General features: G+C 35.3%; 1 protein-coding gene across 2 annotated transcripts in view; it reads left to right on the top strand.

The window, feature by feature from the left end:
* The window catches only part of wasf1 (WASP family member 1), a 58,113-nt gene that overhangs the window by 27,726 nt on the left and 2,473 nt on the right, over positions 1-27,914 (top strand). Inside the window, exons 4-8 of one of the 2 annotated variants that reach the window (XM_028440274.1) lie at positions 10,861-11,014; positions 14,969-15,086; positions 22,449-22,505; positions 24,200-24,363; positions 25,694-25,873. In XM_028440274.1, the coding sequence (XP_028296075.1) occupies positions 10,861-11,014; positions 14,969-15,086; positions 22,449-22,505; positions 24,200-24,363; positions 25,694-25,873 (673 nt within the window). The remainder of the gene's footprint in view (positions 1-10,860; positions 11,015-14,968; positions 15,087-22,448; positions 22,506-24,199; positions 24,364-25,693; positions 25,874-27,914) is intronic. The other variant, XM_028440276.1, reaches the window with a different exon arrangement.

Raw genomic sequence — 27,914 nt, 5'->3', positions numbered from 1 at the left:
AAAAAAGATACTCAAATGTGTTTTGACTAGTGGGAAACACTCGACTGTGGTAGAAAGACAAACAGCTGTTTGGGGACTTTATGAAAAAGTTTGGCTCTCACAAATGCCTCGTTGCCTACTTCCCTCCACCCTTATATGGTCAGAATGGCACCACAACACGAGACTGTGCTTTTATCTCAGGCAAAATGACTCGGCTTGTAATTGCTCTGTGATCGGCGTGAGAGAGGGTGTGAAGGAGAGGGGAATGAGTGCATGGCAGGATGGGCCCATAAATCAGGACAGTCAGGGAATAAAGCTGGGAGAATGAGGGTCAGGGAGGATGGAGGAGAATGGGCCACATAAAAAAGTGCTTTACAGACCGTCTCCTTAAATTAATTAGCTTCAAAGCTCATGGTAACCTTTTGACAAATTTGATCCAACTTCTTAGTTCTTACCAAATACTAAGAGGTCAGGGTTATTATGATGCATTTATATTCATCAAAGTAAATAAAATCCAGTATCTAGAGCAGGGACTATATCACAGTGGGGGCCACAAAAATGTGATTGTCTGATTCAAGGGCCACATTATAAACATTTCATGTCAGTTTTTCTCATTTTCTGCATTTTTACTGTCGATTTTGTGCGTTTTTGGGGTCGCTTTCTGTATTTTTTGTTGTTTTCTGTATTATCCTGTCATTTTGTGTAACTTTGTTAACAGTTTGTGTTTCTTAGGAGCTATTCTGTAATTTGTTGATGTTTTTGTAGTCATTTTGTTTGTTTAAGATGTTGCTGTGTCTGTCTTTGTTGTCATTTTCTGTTACATTAGTCATTTTGTGTGTTTTTGTGTACTTTGTAATATATTGGCTTTATATTCCTCACAACTTCTCAAATTACAATTTTTGGAGATTTGCCTTGGGGGCTGCAACAAATTAGATTGAGGGCCATATGTGGCCCCCGGGCCGCCACTTGCCCATGTCTGATCTAGAGCCTCTGATTTTCCTTTTCAAAATTTTCTGATCTCTGTTTTAGGGTATAGTCATTTCCGCATCTATTTACACTTTTACGTTTTTACTAGGGCTGGGACTATAATGCGTTTATTTTAATTATGATTAATGAATTACAGAAAAATAATGTACTAAAAAAAAATAACGCAGTTAATTTTTTTCACACTCCAAGCAGCGCGGAACCTCTCATTGCACGAGTTCCTGGTATACCCATAATACTGATGCAACGGCTACAACGGGAGAACCTGAGGAGAAGTCTATGAAATAAACAGCAACGTCATATACAAAAATCCCTTTAAACTGAAAAACGTTGCTTAATCAGTCGCACCTCTAGTTTTTATGTTTCCGTTTCATCATCTTTTAATATTTAGATGACTTTACTGGCTATTAAACTTCTCCAAACTGTGCCAGACATGCTAAATAGGGTTAATAGAGTCAACTACTGTTATTGATTTTACATTTATATCCTTCAGGCTAATTACTGAAAGACGGGAAGGTCGCATTTGCTGTTTTAGACCCTCTCAGCCACTCGTTGACTGAGAAAAATACCATGAAAATGTGTGACATGATCCCAAAATGTTATTTGTGAAACATTTATTTACCACCATCCGGCGAATCACCTTCACTTTTAGAACAAAGGTGTAATACTTCTGGTGCGATGTGTCACCAGGTAAACTGATCACCAGTTCAGCTAATACACCAACAGCTAAACCTGTCTTTGTACCAGAGATTTTCAGATGAAGCTCTGCATTCATCTACAGTCACAGGCTAACATGATCTCTAATCAAACCGTAACATGTAGAGCAAGATTTTGGACGAGATTATGAGCAGAATTAGACAAATTTGTCCGTTTGTCAAACTTTTGAGACATCAGTCAAATGCTTGTAGTAAATTCTGAGTAAATGTGTAAAGCTTCTTTTAGCCTGTTTGCATTTTTTTGGTCACGATTCTACGGTGGCTGAGAAGTGCAAAACTATTTTACAAATGCCACAAAAAATTTACATTTTTGAAACAAATTTACAGAATTATTTGGGGGAAAAATTGAAATTACAAATGTTGAAACAGACGTGTGTTCCTGTATTTGTAAAATTGTTTTCAATTTGTAACAAAAAAAAAGGAATAAATTAGTTTTTGTAAAAAGAAAAAAAAAAGTGTTTTTTTTAAAAGGCTTTTAAAGTAAGTGATGTGAGGCAAAGGAGCCAAAGAGTGAAATACTTAAACCTAACCTCACACAAAGAAAAACATATTGAAAACGCCAACATTTCATAGGCAGTGACATAAAAACCATCGTAGAAACCATATGAAAGGTAAGTACCTTAGAAATGATTCAAAAGCATATATTAAATTTTAAAAAGGCTTGAAATGTTTGAAAACCCTGCGGTTCTTCTTTGTGCTCTTTCATAATGGCCCACGGCCATGCGGTGATATAACGCTGCCATTACATAGGGGATACAGGCCATTAGCTCAGCTGGCTGGAGTGATTCAGGGTAGCGCGCCTGACAGTACACAAATAGCATCCGCGCAAGATGGAGGGAGGACAGAGATCAATCAGGGAGATGGGAGTGGACCACGGAGGACAACAAAGCCTGAGGAGGTGTAGTGGATGGATGAAAGGGAGGGGGAGGGGGTGGGAAACATGGGGGAGGATACCGTTAAAAGGATGATGGGCCAGGGCGATGTGCTGTGATTACACACACATGCTCTGGTGTGTATCATGCACGGATTCACGTGATAAAGCACTTGTGACCTCGGCCACTGCACCAGAGATGACACAGCATACATCACCCTGGACATCCTTGTCATCACACATCACCATCTGACCTTCACGCCAACATTTCCTTTACCTTGTCAACCATCTTACTGAAATGTTTGATGGATAAACCACAATTTGATAGTGGTCATCTAATAATCAAAGGGTATATCACCTATTTATCCAAACTTTGGGATTAGTAATGAAGGGTTGCACAATTCAGTAAATATTCAAAGGTGGAAATATTTGGGAATTAGCGGAATTAATTTAAGGTACAACCAGTTTTTATGCAAGTATACTTGAGTGTATCTCTGCTATTCCTCTGTCACATGCACATGGAATGCTGCTTACTGCGGGGTATTGAGGCCAAATATGGGGTCAGGCAGATGAGTAATATTTTACTCAACACGGAGCCTTTTGTTGTGAATGAATTGATTGTTCAATCAAATTATTTTACTTTAGATCGTACTACTCTCTGCAAGTCCTAAAAAACAAGATATGTTCAAAAGTTGAATAATAGTATTATTGTAAAGTTCTACTGAAAAATAAATATATTAAAATGTTATGTTTTTTAATTGTATCTTTTTGCATGGATGCTAATAGTTATGTTCCGATATGATACTGTCATTTCAAATTAGTCCCAATTTCCATTTAATTCCAACAAACTGAGTTGAAATTTCAGTGGAAATTTACCGGAAATTTTCTACTATTATTAAAAAATATATAAATAAATAAATACATTTAAAAAAGGAAAAGAAAAAAAAATGTCCACTACTTTGAAACCTGGTAATGATTATCTAGATTTCTACATAAATTTCACACTGCAGTTTGCAAAGTCACTATTGTGATATTTCCAAATTGATTAAGCAGTCTTTGGATGATTTTACAAATGTCAAATTTACATTCATGTTAATACTTCAGCTAAAGAATAAAAAGAAGAGTCTAAATATCAAAGAGCAAAACATGCAAATTAGAGCCCAGCCTCTGAAAAACACTTCACTGGAGGTTTAAAAAATGCTTTTATCAAATATGTTTTAACTGCAGGGAGTTATCCAGAGAATAAAGTTATTGTATTTCAGATAAGAAGTAAAATGTCACAGCACTTCCTGGTTATTTTGTCAGTTTCATGTAATTTAAATGAATACACTGCAGCTCTGGTTTTTACGACTCCCTGCTTCCAGTCTTTTAACGATCTGTTGTGTTGTTCCAACAAACTAACACAACAGCGACTAGTACAACTGATTACGGGAATGTTCACAAGACTATGGCATAAAAAGTATATATTTTTAGGCATGACATTTTGAAATAATTAATATATAAGCTGCATGGGTTTGAGTGTTCTCAAGCTTCCTCCTGCAATCCAAAAATATGTACGTTAGGTTGATTAAAGTTTCTAAAATTGCCGTATGAGTGAGCCAGTTGAATCTGTGTACCCTTTGTTCTTTGGTTATTCTGTTTTAAAACCAAATCAAAATAACAAATAAACGGTGTGGTTATTTTGTTTTACTGACTTAAAACCAAACCAGAAATACAGAAAAATCAAATACCAGAAAAGCAGCGTTTATCTTTTTTAGAATTAAATCTTGTTGTTTTTGTGATATATTTGGATATTTCTGGGAAAATAGGACGAGAGCTTCATCTTTTAATCTCACCACACTGAGGGGACCCACAGACGGACTTTTACTCCTGGACAAAAAAGGAGCGATAAGTCACATTACTGATGAACTGGTGAATTGAAACGTTATAAATACATTAATAAATCAAAACAAAAAATGGATGTAAAACATGCACAGGATATGTGATTAAGGAAAACAAAGGTGGTGTAATGAATCTACTGGTGCTCCTCATTTCTTGTGATCAACTTCCGTCTGTGTTGACGGCTGCCGTCAGTAGCAAACGTGCAAAACAAACATTTTTACTGGCCTCAAAAAAGCTGTGCAATTGTTTTTGCAAAAGTGTCAAATCTATTCTAACATCTATTGTTCCTCACACCAGCCTCACAGTCGATAGTCAGTCACCAGTTTATTTGGATACTATTTGGACCGTAATGCTGTTAAGATTGCCCACACCATAAAACAAAACTACAGCGTGAGCAGCTTTTTATGAGCTAACACATCTACAGACTGAATGAAAACAGGAGCAGGAAACGGCTGAAATAAATCTAAACAGTCCTATTGTGTGAGGAGACCTGGACCAGGACGTGTGGAGGGAAACCAGACTTCAGTTCTGGCTCTAATTTCCCCGAAAATATCCAAATGTCTCACAAACAGAAAAAGATTTGTTTTAAAACAGAAAACGGCTGCTTATTTGGTTTTTGATATTTTTGTATTTCTGTTTTGGTTTTCAGTCAGTAAAACTAAATAACCACACTGTTTATTTGTTATTTTGATTTGGTTTTAAAACGGAATAACCAAAGAACGAAGGATACACAGATTCAGTTTTAAGGTTCTGATACCATAGATTAAATTATAAATTCAGTTAAAAAGATCCCAAACCAGTGCAGCATGACAGTTGTTGGAGGGTAATTAATTTTTTTTAATGTAGGGATGCTGGCTGTTTTTTCTGTCTTTTTTTTTTTAAAATTAATTCTTGATTTCTTTCCCTCTTTCCAACTTTCTCAACTTGATCTATGCACACTGCATATTGACAAATCACATTAATGACTTGCCCTTTGGTGGTAGAACACGCAACGACATCCTGCAACACTAAACTGGTTGATATAAGATGATTGAAACAAATGCATAACAGTTTAGGTTACTTTCTCTTTAGTTAAGACAGGGCCCCAATATGACACAGAAATGCTTCCTTTGTATGTCTTGGGACAACATCACACATTTACACATTTTTTTTTTGGTCTAGCACTTATTAAACAATAAAAAATATATATATTTAAAAAAAATTAGCTGAGAGATTTGTTAGAGAAAGAATGTCAAATCAATGCAATTTACAAAAGCAAAGCTTTGTAGGTAAATTAAATAATGTTCCAAGTAATCATTATGTGAAGTTTTTCATGCATTATTAATTGATTTAGTGTTATATAGAAAAAGACATAAAGCCAAATCTACCACACTTTTCCAGGATTAAAGGGGAATGTGCGTGCAACTTAATTCAACCTCACTAATGTTCTCTTGGTGATTATTTAGGGGAGAAAAAAAAGATTAATGCAACAATATCCATATGATACCCTCTTGAATATTTCACAGTTGACTCATTGTCAAAATACTCAAATCACAAATGTTACTCAACACAAACTACCTACTTATAGGAATATTGTCACATGTGAACACATACTGGGAAGTTTTTCGCAAGTTAAAGGGACAGTTTGACATGTAAGACTGAATCAGTGAATTACTGGAATGACTGGAGAGCGCCGAGCTAAAACGGGAAGGACAGCGGAAATGCTAAACCCGCTGAGCCTCTGACTCGTCTTATCTACTCTGGCTGTGCATCTTTATGAGACCGTGCACGAAGGAAAGGAAAGGCAGGAGGACATTCCCAGAAGTTGGTGTAGAGCTGAAGGGCTACAAGAACGTCCTTGCCCTGCTTTGGATTAGCATAAATGTTTGTCAGATGTTATCGATATAAATAAAGATATGAAAGGAGCAGATTCGCTACCGTTATGTGCTGGATAACTGATAAGAAGTTAACTTCCTGGTTCTTCCGAACACATGCAAACGTGCACAAACACATACACAGATTAGCATCATCGTTGCTCAGCACTTTGATTTATTTTCTTTTATACTCAAAGATACCAGCGATGAACCCTATCACCTCTTTTAACACAGATAAAGATAATGGCTGTGTTTGAATATACTTACAACGTACTAATCATACTAAGTCTGACATCAATATTATTATATCGTGCATTCACATTAGATAGTATGAAAAGATTGAGTATGCAAGAAATACCCGGATGTATACTATATCGGGACATTTTTAAAGTATGCACGGTGGGCACACTAGTCATACTCAACTGGACCATGATGCATTGCGAGTGGAACGTAAAATGGTCCTGGGACCGGCATCAAGCTAAAAATGAAACATATTTTCAAAATAAAAGCTTCTCTTATTAATTAGTTGTCATTTTGTATATTTCAGCTGTAATTTTGCATTGCTTACTTGGAGTCTTTTTGTGTAATTTTGTTGTCGATTTGTTAATTCTTTATTTGTTTATTTTTTTAGTGGTTTTCTGTAATTTTGTTATACTTATGTGTTTTTCTGTCGTGTCATATGTTTTTGGAGTCATTTTGTGTATCATTATTTAATTTTATATATTTTTGAAGTCATTTTTGGTATTTACATTGTTGTTTTGACAACAAAAGTACACAAAAAGACAAGAAAAACACGAAAAATGACTCTGCAAACCCACAGTACTAACAAACAAGCAAAAGGACAAAAGAAATACACAAAAAATACTAAAGAAAAAAACGCAAAATGACACACACAAATACATGTAAAAACATGTATTTTACAGGAAAAATACACGAAACAACTACAGAAATGCACAAAATGCTTCACAACGAGCAAGACAACAACAAACATACAACACAACATTTATGTAAAAAATCTTTGTTCTTTCTTAATTAATGCTCAGATGGCTCATTATTCTAAATGTTGACATTAATGTTGATCATGTGACCCTCCAATCAAACAAACAAACATATTTTTGGCCCCGCTCTGATAAACGTTGCCTACCTCTGCTTTATTGTATTCTCACCTGAAATTATCCAGTGTGTTGTGGGATACACTTTGACCTCATGCCATGTTAAGAGGTAATCTGTTGAGCCAGCTTCTAATTATCGATATTATAATTTTTATAAAAAAGTTATTTGCTTATTATTGCTATCAGCATTATGCTTTTTTTGGAGAAAAAAAACAAAAAACATTCAAGACCAACCTTTTACTTCAAACCTGAGCGGTGTATTTTTAGATTTACTTAATTCTAATAAAACCAACAGAAAAAAAACAGACTGAATCAATGACTTAATCATGTAGGGAAAATTCAATCTTGAGACATGTTTATTTAATGAAATAAAAACAAAGAAGCGGCCTTGTGCCTTTTTTTATCAACTTAGAGGCAGTTAGAAGGTCCTGGGAAACAACGGGATGAACAAAAACAGAATACTGAGAAGACTGTCAGAACTTTTGGCCATTTGTAAATATGTAAATGCACATTTAGCCACAAGAACAAGTATTTATACAAGAGAAAAGCAGCAAATTTGGAGAGAATTGGAAAAGAGTAAGTGTAGTTCTTCACATATTAAGTAGATATGAAATGAGGGACGAACGAGTGGCTATTTTAGATGAAAACAAAAGACTATATCATCACTGTTTGTGTTTCCTGCCTCCTGTAGTTATTCCCTCATGTTGTCTTTGAAGCTTAATCCACCCTCAGGCTCTTCTCAGGTTACTGACTTCCTCTCCTCTCGTGGGATAGTCGCAGATTCCTGTTTTGCTCATTTGAAATTCTACGTTAGGGTTCCATGTCTCTTTCTTGCCCTTTATTTAGTTATAACGATCATTGATTCCTGCCTGCCGTTTCTTTGGTGGCGTTGGTCCGTCAGCGTCTCCTGAGAATGTTTCCTAAATGTCAGCATCTGCCCTTTGTTTCACATAAACTGCATCTTTACGGTACCTCTGTCACCCCCTTGGTTTTTATTACACTGTCTGTGTTGTGTCCATGCAGCTTTATTTTCCTCCCTCTTGGATTTTCTGATCCTCCTCTCCATGTGCTTAATACGCCATAATAAACCTTGCCTCAGGTGGCAAGAACGTCCCCGTCTGAGAGTTAGAAAGTCGATATCCTTTTTTTTTTTGCAACAAGAGGCGAAATCCTCTACCATGCACTGATTAAACAACTCTTTATTTTCTGTGTTTCTATTCAATTATGTCACTTTGTTTAAAAGTTTTCATTGTAGCGAAAACTAAAACCGGTGACAGAGAAGCTACACTTAATTAAAGTCACTGTGGAGATGCTAACTTTTTTTTATCAGATGAATGTGTTTGAAATGTCACACTCCATATTATACGATCAAATAAAAAAATTGAACTTAAAAGCTCCCTTTTTCTCTAGATTTTTGGTCATGTTGTTGTAATGTATTTGTTGCTGATTTTAAATGTTTTCACTGATGATTTTAAATCTTTTTGTTGCTGATTTCACTGCTGAATGTTTTCTGTTGCACTTTTTATTCATGTAAAGCTCATTGAGTTGCCTTGTGTATGAAATGCGCTATACAAATACATTTGCCTTGCCTGTACACTATAAACTCAATGAGTACATACTGTTTACTATATACTGTACTATAAGTATGATTAGGATGATGAGCGTTCCCACTGAAGTATACTTCCACGTTTCCCAAGATGCATTTGGAACCTACAACGACGAAAACCTGAATCACACCGAGGCTAAATATCTCTGTTGATTCTCCACCTTTACTTTGAAAGTTCTGAAAACAATTTAGGTGAGAAAGTGACCAAGTAGAATATCAACATGTGCTCATTTGATCCATAAAACTCACCGAAACACTATTCATGCCGACAAATCAGAGATTTTCAGAGACTCACCATCGTGCTACTGACCAAACTTCTCTTAACTTCAAAATAAGAGCACTATTTACAAAAGGGTTTAAAAAAAAAACCAATTGAAGACAAGTACAGATGCTTTTGTTTTGAGAAGGGGATGTTCCCCAGACAATTTTACATTACGCTTGCAATGCATCATGGGGCGGTTGAGTATGCCTAGTGTGCCCACTGTGCATACTTAAAAAATGTCCTCATTTTGTATACATCCAGGTATTTCTCACGTACTCAATCTTTTCATACTATCTAATGTGTCTGCCCTACATAATAATTTTGATGTCAGACTTACGTTAGTTTGCGATTTCGAACACAGCCATTGTCTAGGCCTCATAGAACAATAAATCAAAGATCATTTGCTCTGAAAAAAGATGTAAAAGGTTGAAATTGCTGCTTGAAAATGTGTTTAAATCTATACCCTAAACACACGCTTATATAATTTGTCGGAAAGGTTTCTTGCGTTGCATTGTGGGATGTGGAGTCCCATAGACGGACGCATAGAAGTGTTTTGACTTCATTCTTATTGTGATTTCTTGTGTTTGTCCCTAAAAACTCTGCCAAAGTGACTTCTTAACACATTTCTGGTGTTTTTACTGAAAGGCGCGGCAAAACAGTGGAAGATGTTTATTTTTGGGGCTTACAGGGAATTTGAATGTCTCGCAGAGTGAGGTGATATCACGGGGAATACTGGAGACAATGTAGAACAAAAATGGTGCCAAGATGAAGAAAAAAGAAATCACAGTAAGAATGAAGTAAAAAAAAACATTTCTCTGCGTCCATCTATAGGACATCCCACAATGCAATGCAAGAAACTTTTCTGACAATGTCAATAAATCGAGTGTTAACAGTGGAGATGGAAAACTATCTAACAGCAATTTTGACCTTTTTACATCTTTTTTTTTTCAAGCAAAAGTTCTATTTCTGATTGATTTATTGATCTGAGGCCTACACAATGTCTTTATCTCATTTTAAAAAAATCACATTAACAGCTTTAATCTGCAACAAAACTTTTGCATTTCCTCATTCTCAACATTTTATGTTTGATTCAGATCAACACCTTTCTAATACATTTAGCTTCAGAGATTGAGAGTCTGTGTTATTTTGGTTACAGATTGTTCTTCAGTGGTTTGAAGCTTGGCCTACGTTCGTACGGTCTAGCCTAGAGTCCTCCTACAACACGTATTCATTCCCCAATAAATGACAACAGCCATTCCCACTTTGCGTCAGAGAACCCTCAGCTTTCCTGGCTTGTCTTTGTAATTATGAGACTTTCCTTCAGGGAAATTGAAACTAACCAATTAGGACAGAAACGTAAGATGAGCCTAAGGGAGGCTGATTAGTGTTGTATAAGAGGCTTAGCTCTCTGTGATATTAATGCTGTCTGCTTGAGAGATGTCAATTTTAATCACGATAAAGATCATGTTAAAGCAGATTGTAATGATGCTGTTCTTAGTCGTTCAGTTGTTTTTTATCACCTTGTTGTCGCTATCTTTACAGAGTGGGCAAACATGCTTCTATAGATGTTCTTTATCTGTTTTTATCTATATTCAGTGTCTCTTCAAGACATCACCATGAGAAAGGCGTTCAGGAGCTCAACCATTCAGGACCAGCAGCTTTTTGAGCGGACGTCTTTGCCCGTTCCGATGCAGGAGACCTTCTACACGTGTGAAGAGCCGCCGCCGCTCAACATCCTCACACCCTACAGGTCTCTCTCCACTCAATTCAAGTCAACTTTATATAATGTAGTGCCAATTACGACAATAGCTTTCTCATCGTTCTTATGAAAAGATAAAATACTTAAGAAAAAACCCAACAATTCCACATGAACAAGCATCAGCTGCAGGATTAGAAATGGAAGACTGATTCGGAACGCTTTCAGTGCGTGTTTGTTAGCTCGTTCACTTTCAAACGTCTACAATTGTAACATGCTCTAATATTTTACCCAATAACCACATTCAGAATATTCAACTTGGGGCATAAATGGGTGAAATTTTCATTAGGGGTACGTTTGGGGTATTAGAAATATGTCCTGAATATGTCCTGAAATTGTTTTCAGGAACATTTTCAACCACTGAAATATCAAGTGTGTATTGTTAATAAAGCAACTTTCTAGTTCTAGTTGGTTTTGTTTTGTAATGGAGGTTCGATTGATGATTTTCAGCACTTTTAATTTCCACTCTGTTATCATCAACCGTATCCATGGAAACCCCAGAACAACTTTTTGATGCCAATTTTTAAAAAAGGCAATGAAGGACATTAGGTATTAGAACAGGAAACATTGATGTGTGATGGCTGTGACCAACTTTCATGTTTTCCACTCCGTTACCACAAAAAAAGGTAACGTAGTGGAAAGAACCTTCATCATTCAACCCCATGTTAAAGAAAACCTAGGAAGAATACAGCACAGCTAACATGGAACGTTAAGTTAGCTACTGCAACCTCTAAATTACACGATTTTCAACATCCCAAATGGTTCCCTAACGACCCATTTTAGTTCAGGGGCCAAATATGTATCCAAGTATATCAGTTCCTGCAGGATTTTTACCTAAATTGACTTGATTTTGTCAATTTGGGAAAGTTTCGTGGAATGATTTGACGGAAATGTATCAGATATTGAAAAAATTCAGTTTGTTCAACAATTTGACATTTAATAAAATGACTGCCTTCATGCAAATAATTTTTTGTATTTTGAGGGGCTGAAATATCTACAACTGAATTAGTTGGTCATTTACAAAATGTTTCATGTTTTTTTCCTTCTCATGCGGGCCAAATTTGATGTTCTAAAGGGCCAAATTTGGCCCCCGGGCCTTGTGGTTGGCACATGTGCTAAAGGATTCCAGATTCACTTACCTGTAAGACTAAACATAAAAAAGAAATAACAAAAAACATGTTTTATCTAATATTCAGACGTTACTATAGGAAGTAGCTCTTATTTCTTGAATGAATGTCATAACCCAAACCCAAAGCTTTGTCGCTTAAGTTCAAGTACACTCAAATTCAGGTTGGGTTACATCATTAGTTGGTTGCATTTTTTAATATCTTGCATTTTCTTAAATTTTGCCTCATTTCTATGAATTTTGCCACATTTGATATCTTTTTATGTCTGTTTTCAATTTTTCTGCATTATTTCTTTTTAAAACGGACGTTTTCTGCAGCACATTTGGGCTTCCATAGTTCATGCTATGCCATTGTTGGTAAAGAATTATGGCTTAATTGTCCTTAAGTGACAGATTAGTTTATATTTTTATTTTAAAGAAGCACGTTGTAGATCAAAACGTGACCAGTAACCGCACAGACCTTTACATGTATTTATAGTTTTTCAATTTGCTGGTTGAAACACCTAAAAAGCACGTGTATTTTATTCATGGGCAATAAGAGACGTTGGCCTTCCACGGTGCAAACACAAAAAGCCCATATAGCCTTGAGTTATAGCTTTTTATGGGGCTCCTACATGCCCATCCATCCTGCTGGTATAAAAGCTTTTTGTTTGTCCAATAGTACAGTGAGGAAATGCACAAGATATAAGACCTGCTGGGATTCATCCAGCTATGCATTGTTCTAACCTCAAATGGATAGACACTAAAAGGGAGTGACGATACATAGAAGCTAGAGATTGTACTGTACATGTTTGCATTCGCAATGATTGATGTTTTCTGATAGTAGCAGGCTTTTGACATCGGAATGTTTTGTAGAATTGTAGAATTAAACCATCTATAGAAAAATCTCAGCCATAGAAAACCTTCATTTTTTTTATCCTATGACCTTCACAAACCTGGTGATGTAATTAAAAAAAGATGGAATTTAGCAGATGGCTCCACTTTGCATGCCATTTTCACACTAAATACATCTTTAATACATACTAATATAGAGAGTGAGATCAACTCCTGCCAGCTACGTGGCAGATATGACTTGATTCATAGGGGGAGAACATGCAAACACCACTTCAAACCCAAAACTATGCAAACTTAAATGCATCACATTCACAGCTAACCTTAGTTCCAATGACGCTGCTTTTGCATAACAATCCTATGGTTAAAAATAGCATTGGGATCTATTTAATCCAAATCACATTCAGCAAGTATTCATCAGGGTTCCTGCGGATCCTTAAAAACTCTTAAAATGCATTAAATTCATGAATCTTAAAATAAGGCCTTAATTGTCATTAAAATGTCTTAAATCAATGTTTCAAAAGACTTAAATTTTAACATGATTTTAGGACTGTAATTAGTCTTACATTTCAAAATAAAAGTACAACAGCGGAATTAACTACAAAACAGTGACATGGTTGCTGCGGGACTTTCAACAACATAAGGAAATATTAATTTCACAAAAATTGTCTGTCCAATGAAGATTTTTCTTAATGGTTTTTATTTTTTGTATTTTTGTTGTTGTTTTATAGATTTCTGGCTGTTTTTTGTCATCAATTTGTGTGTTTTTACTGTCATTTTGTGTATTTTACTGTAATTTTGTTTATTTTTATGTGTTTACTTTGGGGGCCAGTTGCACGTCTGCACTAGACGCTGGAAAAAATGTACCCTAACTATATGTAATTAATGTGGCATTCCCCCAGTTGTGTTTTATGTGAAGTTGGTCTTAAATTGAATTACAAATGGCATTAAAACATCTTAAAAAGTCTTAATTTGACTGAAGCTGTAGGAACCCTGATTCATGCAAACTTATGGACCATCATTAGTATGGGAGGAAGATTAAGTGTCACAGCTGTGATTTATCACTTAAATGAAAGATTGATTTGTTGTTAAGACGCTTTTCTGGTTTCCTCTCACAAAAACGTGATCTTGTTTTTCCCCCAAAGCCGTTGTTTTTCTCAAACGAGCGTCTGTGTTTCCTCTCCCACAATAAAGCATGTAAATCAAATTTACAAAAAAACAAAAGGCCCAATATTAGTATTATATTCTACCACAGTGGACACACTACATACAGTAGTTTCTGCGTTCTATTTCATGCATTAGAAAAAGGTTTCAAGTTTTGATTTACATTCTTTTTGTGATTCTTGCAGTGAAAAGCCTAACATTCTGTTGTGGTGATTCTCACTATAAAATAGAATTAAATAAACTACACCTTTTTTTAATATTATTGAAATTCACATTTGCAGCAACACAATATAAGAGCAGAGAGTAAGAACAAAAAATAATAGTGCACAAGTTAAGACTGTAGGAAATGCATAAATTCGAAAAAAAATAAATAAATAAAGTTAAATAAAAGGTTTCATTTGAATGTGAATATATTGAATATTAAAAAGACAAGTAATTGGTTTCTTTTTTATGATTTGCATCCAATCCTTTTTCCATTTTCTGGCATAAATTGGAACCTGATGACTTATTAACTCAGTGGGAAATGATTAACATATCAACTGACTGCTAATATTTTATTATTAAGCAAACAATTTTACAGATGGTAACAACAGTCTTTACATCTAAAAAGAAAAAAAAAGAAAAGAAAAGAAAACATAAGAACATTCATTTTTTGTTCAAAAAGCTAAAAATCTATAAAAAAAAATAAATTAAAAAAACTGAAGGTATCCGGTATTCATGTATTGGATTATATTGACACAAAATATTGAATATAAAACATGAACCACAGAAGATTATGATAAATTGTAGCTCTTTAATCAAAGTTTTTTTTTTTTTTCCATCTAAAGGGATGACGGTAAAGAAGGGCTTAAGTTCTACACCAACCCGTCCTATTTCTTTGACCTGTGGAGGGAAAAGATGCTGCAGGATACGGAGGATAAGAGGAAGGAGCGGCGGAAACAGAAGGTAAGCCTGCGTGGAAGTGCCCTCCATCATCTCAATGGACTCATTTGTCTGCATGAATACACTGACGGGGGTGATTTACACATAGATTTGCCCGTCTGGCTTCAGATCACACAGGCTAATGCATTAATTAGTCAGCACTCGCAGAATAATCAGCTCATCCTTCAGTCAAGCCCTTTTAGTTGTGACTTGTGCGATCATTACAACTAATTTATGGGAGCATCTGCTGTTCATTTGCTTTTTTCTGCGCTGTGTATCATCGATGTCAGCCAGCCGGTGCGTGCACGGACACAAATACATGTAATATATAATAATAATGAGACTAATCCTTAGTAGCCCACAAAGCCAAACGTTAAGGCAGAAAAATGACTCCAAATTGCCAAAAAATATAGAAAACGACAACAAATATACACAAAATTACTTCAAATATATACAAAAATACGCAAAATGATAGAAAACCATACAAAATGACAACAACTATACACAAAATGACTCCATATGTATATAAAAATACACGCTATAATGGAAAAACATGAAAAACTATAACAAAGATACACAAAATGATAGAGAAACTACAACAAATATACACAAAATGACTCCAAATATCTACACAGATACACAAATTGACCCCAAAAGCATACAAAAATACACAGCCTGACAGAAAAATATACAAAGTAACTGAAAAAAACACAAAACTATAAAAGACAAAAATACACAGGACAACAAAAAAACACACTATTACTCCAGAAACACCCAAGACGCCTACAAAAATAAACAAAATGAGAAACAATTATACAAAACATCAACAAAAATACACAAAACTACTCCAGAAACACACAAAAAACAACAGAAAAGACACAAAATGACATAAAGATATGCAAAATGACAAAATAACGCCACGAAATGACAACAAAAACACACACAATCACTCCAGAGACACACAAGTCTACAAAAATATAAAAAAATGACAGAAAGTTGTACAAAACAACAAAATACACAAAACTACTCCCAAAACATATAAAAATACAACAATATTAAACAAAATGAAATAAAGATATACAAAACAACAACAGAAATGACTTCACAAAAAATACAACAATAATAAACAAAATGACAGAAACATATGCAAAATGATAAAATAGCAGCACGAAATGACAACAAAAACAGAGAGAATGAGAGAAAAACACAAAAAATGACTGTAAAACTCCTCCACACTGACACACTGACACACACACTGTAAGCAGTGTATTAATATATTGGTAGTTGATCACGCTCAGCACACTCAGGAGCTTTAATCAGTCTGGTCCACTGCGTAGGAAGCTGTGCGTGCTCCACACTTTGCCCCTCGCTGTCAATCACAGACTCTTATTGTCATGTCAGTTAGGAAGAAGAAGAGTGATTTTACACCGAGGAGACATCGTTTGTTGGTTATGATGAATAATAGTGACTCTGAGTTTGGTGTAGAGGTGATATGACTTCTAGTTTGACTAAGTATCCTTTGTTAATAACATTCTTTTAGCTTCATAAACCCACGATAAAAAGAGGAAATACATTATGTTTTATCGTTTTCCAAGAAGGTTGAGTTACAAAGCTTTGATGTAACCAAAGCTCATTCCTTTTATTTCATTATAATTCAAGCCTGAGGTGGGCTCAGATTGGAAATCTTTGTTCATTTCCTTCTCAACTCACATGGACGGTACACATACAGTATGTGTTTTGACAAAATAATACAATATCAACATTCGTGACAGCATTTGGATTCATTTTGTGTATTGTTATTATTTTAGATATTTTTCTCTCAATTTGTGTATTATTATTTTGTGTCTGTTTTTTCCTCTTTTTTTTGTAGAAATTAAATGTGTTTCTATTGTTATTTTGTGTGTTTATGGAGTATTTTTTGTGTATTCTTGTTAAATGTCATTTTACGTGTTTATGTAGTTATTTTGTGGTTTTTTGTTGACTTTTTTAATATTTTATTGTAGTTTTATGCTTTTTTTAAAAATATTATTTTGTGTATTTTTGTTGGCATCTTGGCTTTTACCTTTATTTGTTTGACATTTTGTGTATTTACTGTTATTTATGTGTATTTGTGTTATTCATTTGTATATTTTATTGTAGTTTTGTGTCTTTCTGGAGTCATTTTGTAAATTTTTGTTGGGATTTGCTTTATTTTTGTTGTCATTTGTGTTTTTTGGGGTCACTTTGTAGATTTTTGTTAAATGTCATTTTGTGTGTTTATGGAGTTGTTTTGTGTTTGTTGTTTTGTGTTGTTTTCTTTTCTTTTTAAAGTAATTAATTGTGTTTTTATTCTCATTTTGTGTGTTTAATCAGTTATTTTGTTGTTTTCTGTTGACATTTTTAATATTTTCTTGTAGTTTTTAGCTTTTCTAAAAAAAATATTTTTGTGTATTTCTCTTGGCACTGTATCTAATTTTCTGTCTATACTATTAATATGTGTATTTTTGTTGTTTATTTGTATATGCTATTTAAATGTTGTATATTTATGTTGTCCTTTTGTAGATTTGAGTTGTCCTTTGGTGTATTTTGCTGTAATTTGTGTTTTCTGGAGTCACTATGTAAATTTTTGTTGTCTTTTTGTGCATTTTTCTGTGATTTTGCATGTTTTTTTTTTTTTTTGGAGTAATTTTTGCATTTACTGAACTTGTTTTGTGTTTTAAATGTGACTGTGTGCACTGCTTTCTGGCACTTTCAATACTTTTACTCCCCATTTTTTTTCACTCACGACTGATGCACACATCTGCTCACAAACACATGGAGAAAAAAAAACCTCTGGTTCACAAAATATGTGAATTTAACAATGATGCACCATTAGGATGCAGAGCTGACGGGACCTGCCATGGTTCCTGTCACTGTGGCTCACCCTGAGAATAGCTGCCAACTCTTTTTGTGCAGTGACAGACACCATCTATCTCTCATCTTTAATGTCTATCATTCACCCCCTTTGTTTCTCTCTCATCTTTCCTGGAATTCATATTTCTCCGAGTCATGTGCTGTACTTTTCCACCAGTATTTCACATTAGGTTTAAAATGTAATTTAAAGGATTGTACTTGAAGCTGTGCATGAGTTAGAAGATGAAGTCCATGGTTTAAGGCAATGGTGAGGGTGAAATACAATACGAGGAAGTAGAGCTCCACTAAAAGGGTAAATAGGTTTAAAAGTCTTATATTAGATGAAACATCCTAAGTATGTAATGCTATACATAAAGAGATTTAAACCCTATTCTCTTCCTACTTCAGTGACATCAGTTGCAATATGAACAATATAGAAAGAAAAGGATAAAAGCAATGAAAGAAATGTCACAAAATTATATATTTCAAAAAATAAATAGTGCGAGTAGATGCATTACTTGTGAATAATTGAACAACAATATGAGAACAAAAACAAAAAGAGGTTAAAAGTGACAATAATGGGTCAACATATGAAACATTAGGTGGGAAAGTGTTGGCAAGGGTTTATAAGTGCTGAAAATGTCTTGAAAGTGGCAGAAATGTGAGTAATGTAGCAAAATGCATTAAAAGAAGAAATAATATGGCAAGAAAAAGTGATAAAAATAGGTTAAAATATGACAAGTTTGGTGTAGTTGCAGAAAAATGGTAAAAAAAAAAAAAAAAAGGCAAAAATGGGCCATACCAGTCTGTCATTGCCCGATCAAGTTAGATCTCAGAAGCTAAGCAGGTCTGGGTCTGGTTAGTAGGTGGATGGGAGACCACTGAGAATTCCAGGTGCCACAGTGGGGGACAGTCACCCAGTGGTATTTGTCATTGTGTCCTTGGGCAAGGCACTTCACCCACATTGCCTAGTATGAATGTAGTGTGTGAGTGAGTGTTAGTGGTGGTCGGAGGGGCCGATGGCGCTCTATGGCTGCCTCGCTTCTGTCAGTCTGGCTTCAATAGTAGCTTACCACCACTAAGTGTGGAGTGAAAGAATAATCCCTTAATTCTGTAAAGCGCTATATAAAATTGATGCATTATTATTATAATTATTAATATTAAAATGGGCTGAAATTGTTCAGAAAATAGTCCTCGTTTCTTGAAGGCATCTGGCGACCCCCTCCCAGTGTCTCACAGAACCCCCCACTTACAGAATCTAATGCAGTGGTAATGAATGCACTGTCGTCGTCACATTTTTAAATAATTACCGTATTCACAGTATTTGAATACAAAGCCCTAACATTTGGAGCTAAAGTCTTATGGTAGGTGAAACTGGGGGGAAATGGCAGTATTTCTGTGCTAGTGCAGAGAGAGGCTGGTGAGTGTGGTTCAGTGGCCGAGTCAGATGGAGTCGGTGATAAAAGAAGAGAAACCTGCACCATCCTAATCTGATTAACCTCTGTGTGAGCCTCAGTGGATCAGAAGGAGACTCTGTGTTCATCTTTAGAGTCATTCCTAAAAAAGCTTCATTCATTTACAGCATCTTTTAAATACATCAGGGGTCACCAACATGGTGCCTGCGGGCCCCAGGTAGCCCACATGGACCCTGTGAGGGGCCCTCAGGAGCTCTATAGTCACCAATGAGCTCCATCTAAAATCTGAGTTACTTTCCATAATTCAAACTCACAAAGATAAATACAGATGTAAATAGTACTTTGTTATTAAATACTGCCAAAAAGGTTTTTGTATTAAATTAACCATCTTTCAATGTTTATTTTCACTGAAACATGAGGACAAATGTTTTTAAGTGTTGCAGAGATTTGGTCTATGGTCAGTGGTATAGTTATTTATGATATATTTTCAAAAACCCAAGATGGATTTTCATAAAATATGACATAATTGTTATATTATACGTGTTTCGAGATTAGTTAAAAGTTGTTTGTTAGTGGCGAGTAAAATAGGAGCGTGATGATTTTCTATGAAATGTAATGAAAATGAAACAATTGCATAAATTAGGAGAAATAAAGTTTTCCATGTTGACATTTTTAAGGATAGCGGTCACTACTGTCCTTCCTTAATATCTTACCCTCTAATTAAAGTGAAACCGTGAAGATTTAGTATTTAAGAAGTGCTTTTCAAACTCACATATTCATGATGATACATGATTTAAATAAAATAATTATTGTCTATATTTCTCATTGTTATCAGTTGGTTCTTGGTCTGGTTACGTGTGTCCATCATAGTTCACAAAGTTACATTTTGGCAGATTTTCTCCACACAAAACTAATAAAAACGAGGAAGAAAATCACTCATTCATTCCATCATTATGCTCTATAGTTGTTGTTTTTTCACAGAATTCTGAGCAAAATGTAGTTGTCGGACATAAGGGGGGTTCGTGGATTGAAAAGGAGGAAAAAGTGGATACTTGAGCATAAAAAGTTTGAGAACCACTGCAGTACAGCATTACGTTGTCACTGAATGTGCACGCACAACTCCAATCTGCAGTGTGCTGAGCAATTATGTGTTTGTGTGAGCAGTTATGTGTGTGTCAGCAGCCGAGTGCTCGGGCCCCACCTGCAGGGGTTACATGGCTGCAGATATGCTGAGTCTGTCACTCTGAACAAGAACACACACACACACACATACCACGGTACGGTGGCACGAGAATGCACGCCTGGTGTGACATAAATCTGTAAGTGCCGTGTCACACATGTTTGTAAACAGTGCCTACGCAGCAACTCCCTCACTGCCAGCAATGCCCCATTCACATGAAGGATGGCGGCACGCAGCGGGCTGAGATTAGCCACATTCATAACCACGCTGACACACACACATGTGGCTCCCAAAGTAAACGTACAAATTGACAGAAAAAAATACAAAAGCAAGAATATATTAAAAATTCAAAGAATTACAACATTGCAGAAAAATACAGTAAAAGACAAGAAAAACACAGAAAATACTCCAAAAACACACAAAACTAATACAAAGATGACCGAAGTGACAACAGTAAAACACAAAATGACGCCAAATAACACAAAATGACTCCAAATAACACAAAATGACAACAAAAATACACAAAAAAAAAGAAAAAACACAAGTAAAACACAAAAAATGACTCCACAAACCCACATTACTAACAAACAAGCAAAACAACAGAAATACACAAAATGACTCAAAAATCATACAAAATTACTGAAAATGACAACAAATCTATGCAAAAAGACAATAAAAACACAAAAAATGCCTCAGCAAACCCACATTACTAACAAACAAGCAAAACGACAAAATAAATACACAAAAATGATTCTAAAAAATGCAAAATGACAACATAAATACACAATATGGCTAAAAAATATACAAAATTATGAAAAATGACAACAAAAGTATACAAAAAGACAAGATAAACACAAATGATGACTCTGCACACCCACATTATTAAACAAGCAAAACAACAACAGAAATACACAAAAAAATTACTCCAACAAAAATACACAATCTGACTCTAAAGAACAAATATTTTACAGGAAAAAATACACAACAGGACAACAGAAATGCACAAACTGCAATCTTAACAACCAAGACAACAACAGACATACACAGAATGACAGAAAGACACACAAAGTTACTATAAAACTATTTGTTCTTTCCTATGTTAAGGCTGGTCATTATTGTAAATGCTGACGTGAATGTTGATAACGTGGCCCCTTTTGATCAAACAAACACATTTTTATGCCCTCCCTGAGAGTATGTCTTAGCGTGTGTGTGTGTGTGTGTGTGTGTGTGTGTGTGTGTGTAGCATGGTGAGATCTAATGGGCCATGATGATTCACAAACTAATCAATGAGCATTAGCATCAGCATTTATCATCCTGACTAGCATCAGCTGCAGTGGTGATCAGACAAAACTAGCCGATGGAGTCGATCTCCATCTCGCACGAGTGAAATGTGTGTGTGTTTTTAAATCAAAATGTAAACATAAGAGATATAGTTACAGCAACTTTGATCTGATTCATGTATTCATCCATTTTAGGGCACTTTATAGTAATATTAGGCCTGGGCAATATATTGAGATTCAAGATATATCGAGATTTCTATTTTAAAAATAAATTATATGAATAGATTATAATCTCCATGCTCTCCATATGTAAGTTTTGCTTTATTGTGTGTTAGAATTAACTGTGTATTGCATGTTTGTGTGTAAAAAACAAGTTTTAGGTTGATTATTTTGTTCTAGTGAAATCTTTTCCTTTCTCCAGTGTGTGTGTGTGTGTGTGTTGCCTGCCTCACTTTTTTGGTTTCCCCCGGTTCCCTTTTGTTTGAGCGGCTCTGTTTTTGTCCCTGTTGACTGTGCGCTGGCTGCAGTGTTCTGCTGGATCCTGTGCCATATTGATTTTGTTCGACCCCACCTCCTCCTCCTCCTCCTCACCCCAGTGCTTCTCTTGTGGTTTTTTTTTTGTTTTGTTTTTGTCTTATAGTTGCAGGACCCCCGCATGTATGATCCGGTCTATAGGTACTTAGACCTTCCAGGGCAGGTATGTAAAAAAATAAATAATAATAATGATAATAATAATAATCCAGAACATATTTGAACAGTGTGTGTGTGATTTCTGCTCCATTGCCTCCTCACTGCTGTGTGTGTGTGTGTTGGACCACAAATGTGCTTTTTCTTCAGATTTTGTATTTACTGAGTTTAAGAGTAAAATGAAAAGAATCTAAAAATGTTCTGCTAATAACAGAAGCAGCTTAGAACATGAATGTGTGTCCATCAGAACTGTAGAGCAGCTTCTAGTCCCAGCGCAGTATAAACACACACACACACACGTTTGCATGTTAGATTTCGTAGTTTGATTCAATGTAGTTTTCTCTTGTATTGTTAAGTCTGACTTTAAGTCTACACATTTCTGCCACTAATTTAATTACTACATTTGGTGAGATATTTGATGAATACATGATCTGATAAATGAGTGTATAATGCAGGATTTAGGGTTTTTTTTAATGTCAGTTAAGCTTAAACACTCAGTTCAGAGATGGGCAACTTTTATCAGAACAGGGGCGACAAAAATGTGATTTGATGGCCACATTCATAACATTCAGGTCAGTATTCAGAATAATGACAAATCTGAGCAATAATACAGGACAAGACAAAGGGTTCTGTGTGTTTTTCTTTTAATCTATATGGGTGTTTTTTACATTAGTTTTGTATATTTTTAGAGTCATTCTGTGCATTTTTTCTGTTTCTTTGTTTATTTTTATCAACGTTTTGTGTGTTTATGTCTGTATTTTTAGATTTTTTTTGCATTATTTATCTATATTAAGTGTCATTTTGTGTGTTTTTGTTGTCTTTTTATGTGATTTTCTGTTGTTTTGAAAAGGTCTTTAGTTTTTGAGTAACGTAGTTTATTTTGTATATTTTTCTGGTATTTTTTTTGTATTTTATGTCATTTTGTGTGATTTTAAAAGGCATGCTTTTTTGTTGTTTTACTGTTTTTGTCGTCATTTTGTCTATTTTTTGTGATTTTCTGTAGTTTTTTGTGTGATTTTTTGTGTTTGAGAAATTTTTTGTAATCTTTTGGTTTTTGGTGTCATTTTGTGTGTTTTTGAAGTCATTCTGCATTTTATTCTGTTTTGGTGTCAATTTTGTGTATTTTCTCATCTCGTATATTTTCTTTTTTGTGTTTTTTTGTCATTGTTTTTTGTGATTTTCTGTTGTTTTTGTTGTGGTTTTCTCTGTTTTGTAATTTTTTGTTGTCATTTTGTGTATTTTTGTTGTAGTTATCTCTATTTTGCTGTGTTTTTGTGTTTTTGGTGTCAATTTTGTGTAATTTCTAATTTTGTGTATTTTTGTTGTCATCTGTATTTATTTTGCTCTATTTTGTATGTGTTTTTGGAGTTATTTTGTGCTTACTTTAGATATTACACAACATTAGTTTGAGCGTCTCATGGCCACCAGTTGCCCATATCTGAATTAGTGGATTAAATAACAAAAATTTGCAGAATTTTGTATTGAGATTTTGAGCAGAAATAGTTTGGGAGTTGCTGCTGTGATGGATCACACTTTTTTTTGTGTTTTGCTTTGTTTTGTTGGATATCAAAACAATCCAACGACTAATTCTTTATCTTTTTCTCTTTCCATCTCCTATTCATCTTATGTTGATCCATCTTCCACCTTTCATTTGTCTTTCGGCTCTGTTTTGGACCGTCCTCCTGTTTACTACCTTTTCCTAAGCTGAAAGCAATCGATCGTCCACCAGAGTCGGACAAAGTGCCGCGAGCGCCTCACGATCGCAAGAAGGAGTGGCAGAAGTTGGCGCTCGGTGCCGAGCTCGCCCAGGACGTGTTGGAAGAGAAACAACGCGAGGCCAACGGGTCTGCAGCTTATCAAGACAACAGGTGTGTGAAGTCACGAGCAGAAATGCAGATTTGATCAAAGAGCGAAGTTAACAAAGAACCTGAAAAGCCCAGATTGAGTAAACAGCAATCAGTCAGCAGGAAGTAATCACTGAGCGCTTTAGAAATAAACTGCCACCGTCCAAAGAGTGTTTCTTCTTCTGCTCTGATTAAACGCAGCCACGGTTGAAATGATTAAGGTTCCACACAGTTATGATTGCATCTATTGTTCCTTAGAGCAGCAGGGACACTTATGTTTGCTAATAACCCTGCCACTCTGTGTGTGTGTATATATATACTGTATATATATGTTGCACAGTCACTGCATTTTTAAGTGCATTTTATGGCACTTGAAATATTTGTAGATAGAAATTTCATGAAAAAATTTCAAATTTGTCAAGACTATAAAGGCAGTTGACAATAAAGTCTTTGCCCTAAAGCACAGATCAATAATGGATTGAGAGTTAAAATTACAGCCGTGTTGACTCCTGTAGATTATTATTTTTTCTTCTACGCAAACGGCCACAGTGTGAGTGAGGGGCTTATATAGCTGGAAGTAATTGTCAAACCTCTGATTATTTAAAGCTGCCAGGGATGATAACCAAAAACTTTACCTGTAAGAAAAGTTGTTTCCATCCAGGGATGGACAGGGACACTACATTATCAGACTTTTTTTTTTTGTGCTTTAGGTTTGGTTTCCTTCTATAAAACAACAAAAACAACACTGAGACCAGGCTTTTGATAGCATAATTATTATTATTTTGCTATCTCCCCAGCGATGGTGATAATCGAGGCTAATCTCTTATCCAAAGGTGCACTGCTGCCACCTACATGGCACCAGTTGGTCACTACATCATAGTACAAGATTGATATTCATGAGAACTCTGTCACACCGTCTCCTCGCAACCCCTGTCGAAAAACACATTTGACATATTTTTACGTCAATGGCAGTGAATGAAAATGTCAAGTATGATCCTCCGTAGCTTTATCAAATGATTTAAACATTTAAAGAGTTTTCATGCCCGCCCTGGTGTTTTGTTTCCCCCCAATTTCTTGTAGGTCATTAATCAAGTCAGTCGGGTGAGACTTTTACTGTCAGTGCCAGGAAGCAGTACAGTAAAAGACTTGATAATCAACAGCTATTATAATTGGTTATGGTCCGTCATTGTCCCTACATCAATGCATCATCCAACCAGACTGGTTATAAATTGATGTGATAATCTCATGTGGCGTCTTTAAAAACCAAGTAATAGAGGTGTTTGTGCAGGTTGTGATGCACAATGAGGTGTCGGCTCATGTTTTATCTTTTTTAGTCATATTTATATTTTTTCAGGGCTCTGTACATGGAGCATATGGACGGGCCCTTCTCGCTGGCGGCTCTGCCCTACAGTCAGATGAACGAGCTGCTGAACCGAACCGGGGACAGAATGTACGGCCGACCGCACGACCCTCCGCCCCCGCCGCCCCCTGGCATGCACCCACTGGGAGAGATCAAGCCCCCCTCCGTGATCAGGTATGTTTAGCCACAGCCGCTAGCTTTGAAATCCAATGGTTTTCACACTCGTAAAGAAAAGAAGCAATCTACTGCCATTATTATTATCTTGATATTATTCTCGATATCAGATTTGTTGTTACAAAATTAATTTAAATACACTACAAACAACCCCAAAATCACAGAAAAATACATAAAACAAACACAATACATTCAAAGATGCATAGAAAACACACTAAATGACTTCAAAAACCCTTAAAATGACTCCAAAACCACAGAATATAACACAAAAACACGCAGTTAAAAATACACAAAAAACACACCAAATGACTTTAAAAACATACAATTACTCAAAAACCACAGAAAATACGGCAAATAAAGACAAAAACGCACAAAATTTGTAAAAAAAAAAATACACAGAATTACTCCAAAACCACAGAATACAGCAAATAAATACAAAAACACAGAAAATGTGTTAAAATATCCACAAAAAAAGACACAAAATGACTTTAAAAACACAGAAAATGTCTAATACACTAAATTTGAATTATATGAAAATTAATACCAATACTGTGTGCATCGTCCGTGCATCACTACTGCGTTACATCCGATACATTCATCAACATGTTTAAATTAAACGTTGATCACATTCAGCTGTAGAAACAATAGAAACAATCCCACCTCACAGCAGCTCATTAAACTGTCGTGAAGCTTTAGCATTAAAACCAACCAATGAGTAACGCAGCAATTGCACTCACTTCCTCAGTGGATAAGAGAAAATGACCATTAACTGATCCTGGAACAAGTGTGTGTGCAGATAGAAGCACAAACCAGGAAACCACTACCCAAAAAAAGAAAAAAGATCCATCACGATGAATTAGATTCCTGCAGAGAGAATCACTGAGACTAAAGAGAGAATTAGTGAAGAAACCAAAGTGGAATCTGCAGCAACCAAAGAAAAGAGAGAAATCCTGCTGTGTCAGTCGTTCACTGATCAAAGAGTGTGTAACAGATACAAAAACACACAATGTTACATTCATTTAAAAAAGAAAAAAGTCTGAGGCAAGTTTGTGCAGCAGTAAATAACTAAAAAATGAGCTTGTGATGTGGCTCAGCGGCTTTAACACAATATCGATCTGTTTTATTTTAACTGTGCTTTTCTGCACAAACTCTTAGATCGACTTTTATCACAATAGGGGCCTCAAAAAAAAATGTCATTGTTTGATCCGAAGTTCACAATATCAACTGTCATGCCATTTTGTGTATTTTTTGTGTAGGTTTCAACTAATTTTGCGTGGTTTAGTTTTTATTTGCTGTATTTTTGTGTAATTTTCTGAGTCTTAAACAAGTCTTTGTAAAATGTTTGAAGTTTTAAAAGTGACTTGTGTAAACCAGTGCATTAAATGTGTCAATTATTAAATGCCTGTCAGTAATAATGGTTCCTTCCCAGCCTAAAATATCAAATTAAATCACGCTCTCGATGTTCGTCGTGTAGCTTTAGCTCCTCTACTGTCCAGGAATGATATTACTATTATTAATGACCATTTTGTGCACGCGTTAGACTTATTTTGTAGCAACAAATTAGTCACAATTGTATTTCGACAATGTTATATTTTGAGCTCCATATCTGGACAAGGAAAATAAGGGAGTTATAATAGCAACATAGTGAAGAAGAATTTCGCAACAGAAGAAGAACCAACCTAAAGTCTCAAAAGTTTGGGACCATTTCACTGAAAACGTAGACTACACATCTGAGGTAGAACTAACAACTGTGACATGAAACTAACAGTAATATGATAGAATTACTCCGCATATAGTCCTAATGTCAAACTCAAGGCCCGCGGGCCAAATTTGGCCCACCAGAGCATCTAATCTGGCCCACAGGAGGATTTTGTTTAACGTAAAATAACAGTAAATTAACATATATAAATTGTATAATAAATATGATGGAGGGTTGCAGTACTACATTATTTACAGTAATGTTAAATCGCAATTTTTTCTAAAAAAAAAAAAACCTGGGAAATTCTCTTAAATCATCCCACAGAATTCTGGCAAATTACAT

This window comes from Gouania willdenowi, chromosome 24 (genome assembly GCF_900634775.1).
Source record: "Gouania willdenowi chromosome 24, fGouWil2.1, whole genome shotgun sequence".
Taxonomy (NCBI): domain Eukaryota; kingdom Metazoa; phylum Chordata; class Actinopteri; order Blenniiformes; family Gobiesocidae; genus Gouania; species Gouania willdenowi.
The sequence above is the reverse complement of the archived record's forward strand: the minus strand, read 5'-3'. Positions and strand labels throughout refer to the sequence as shown.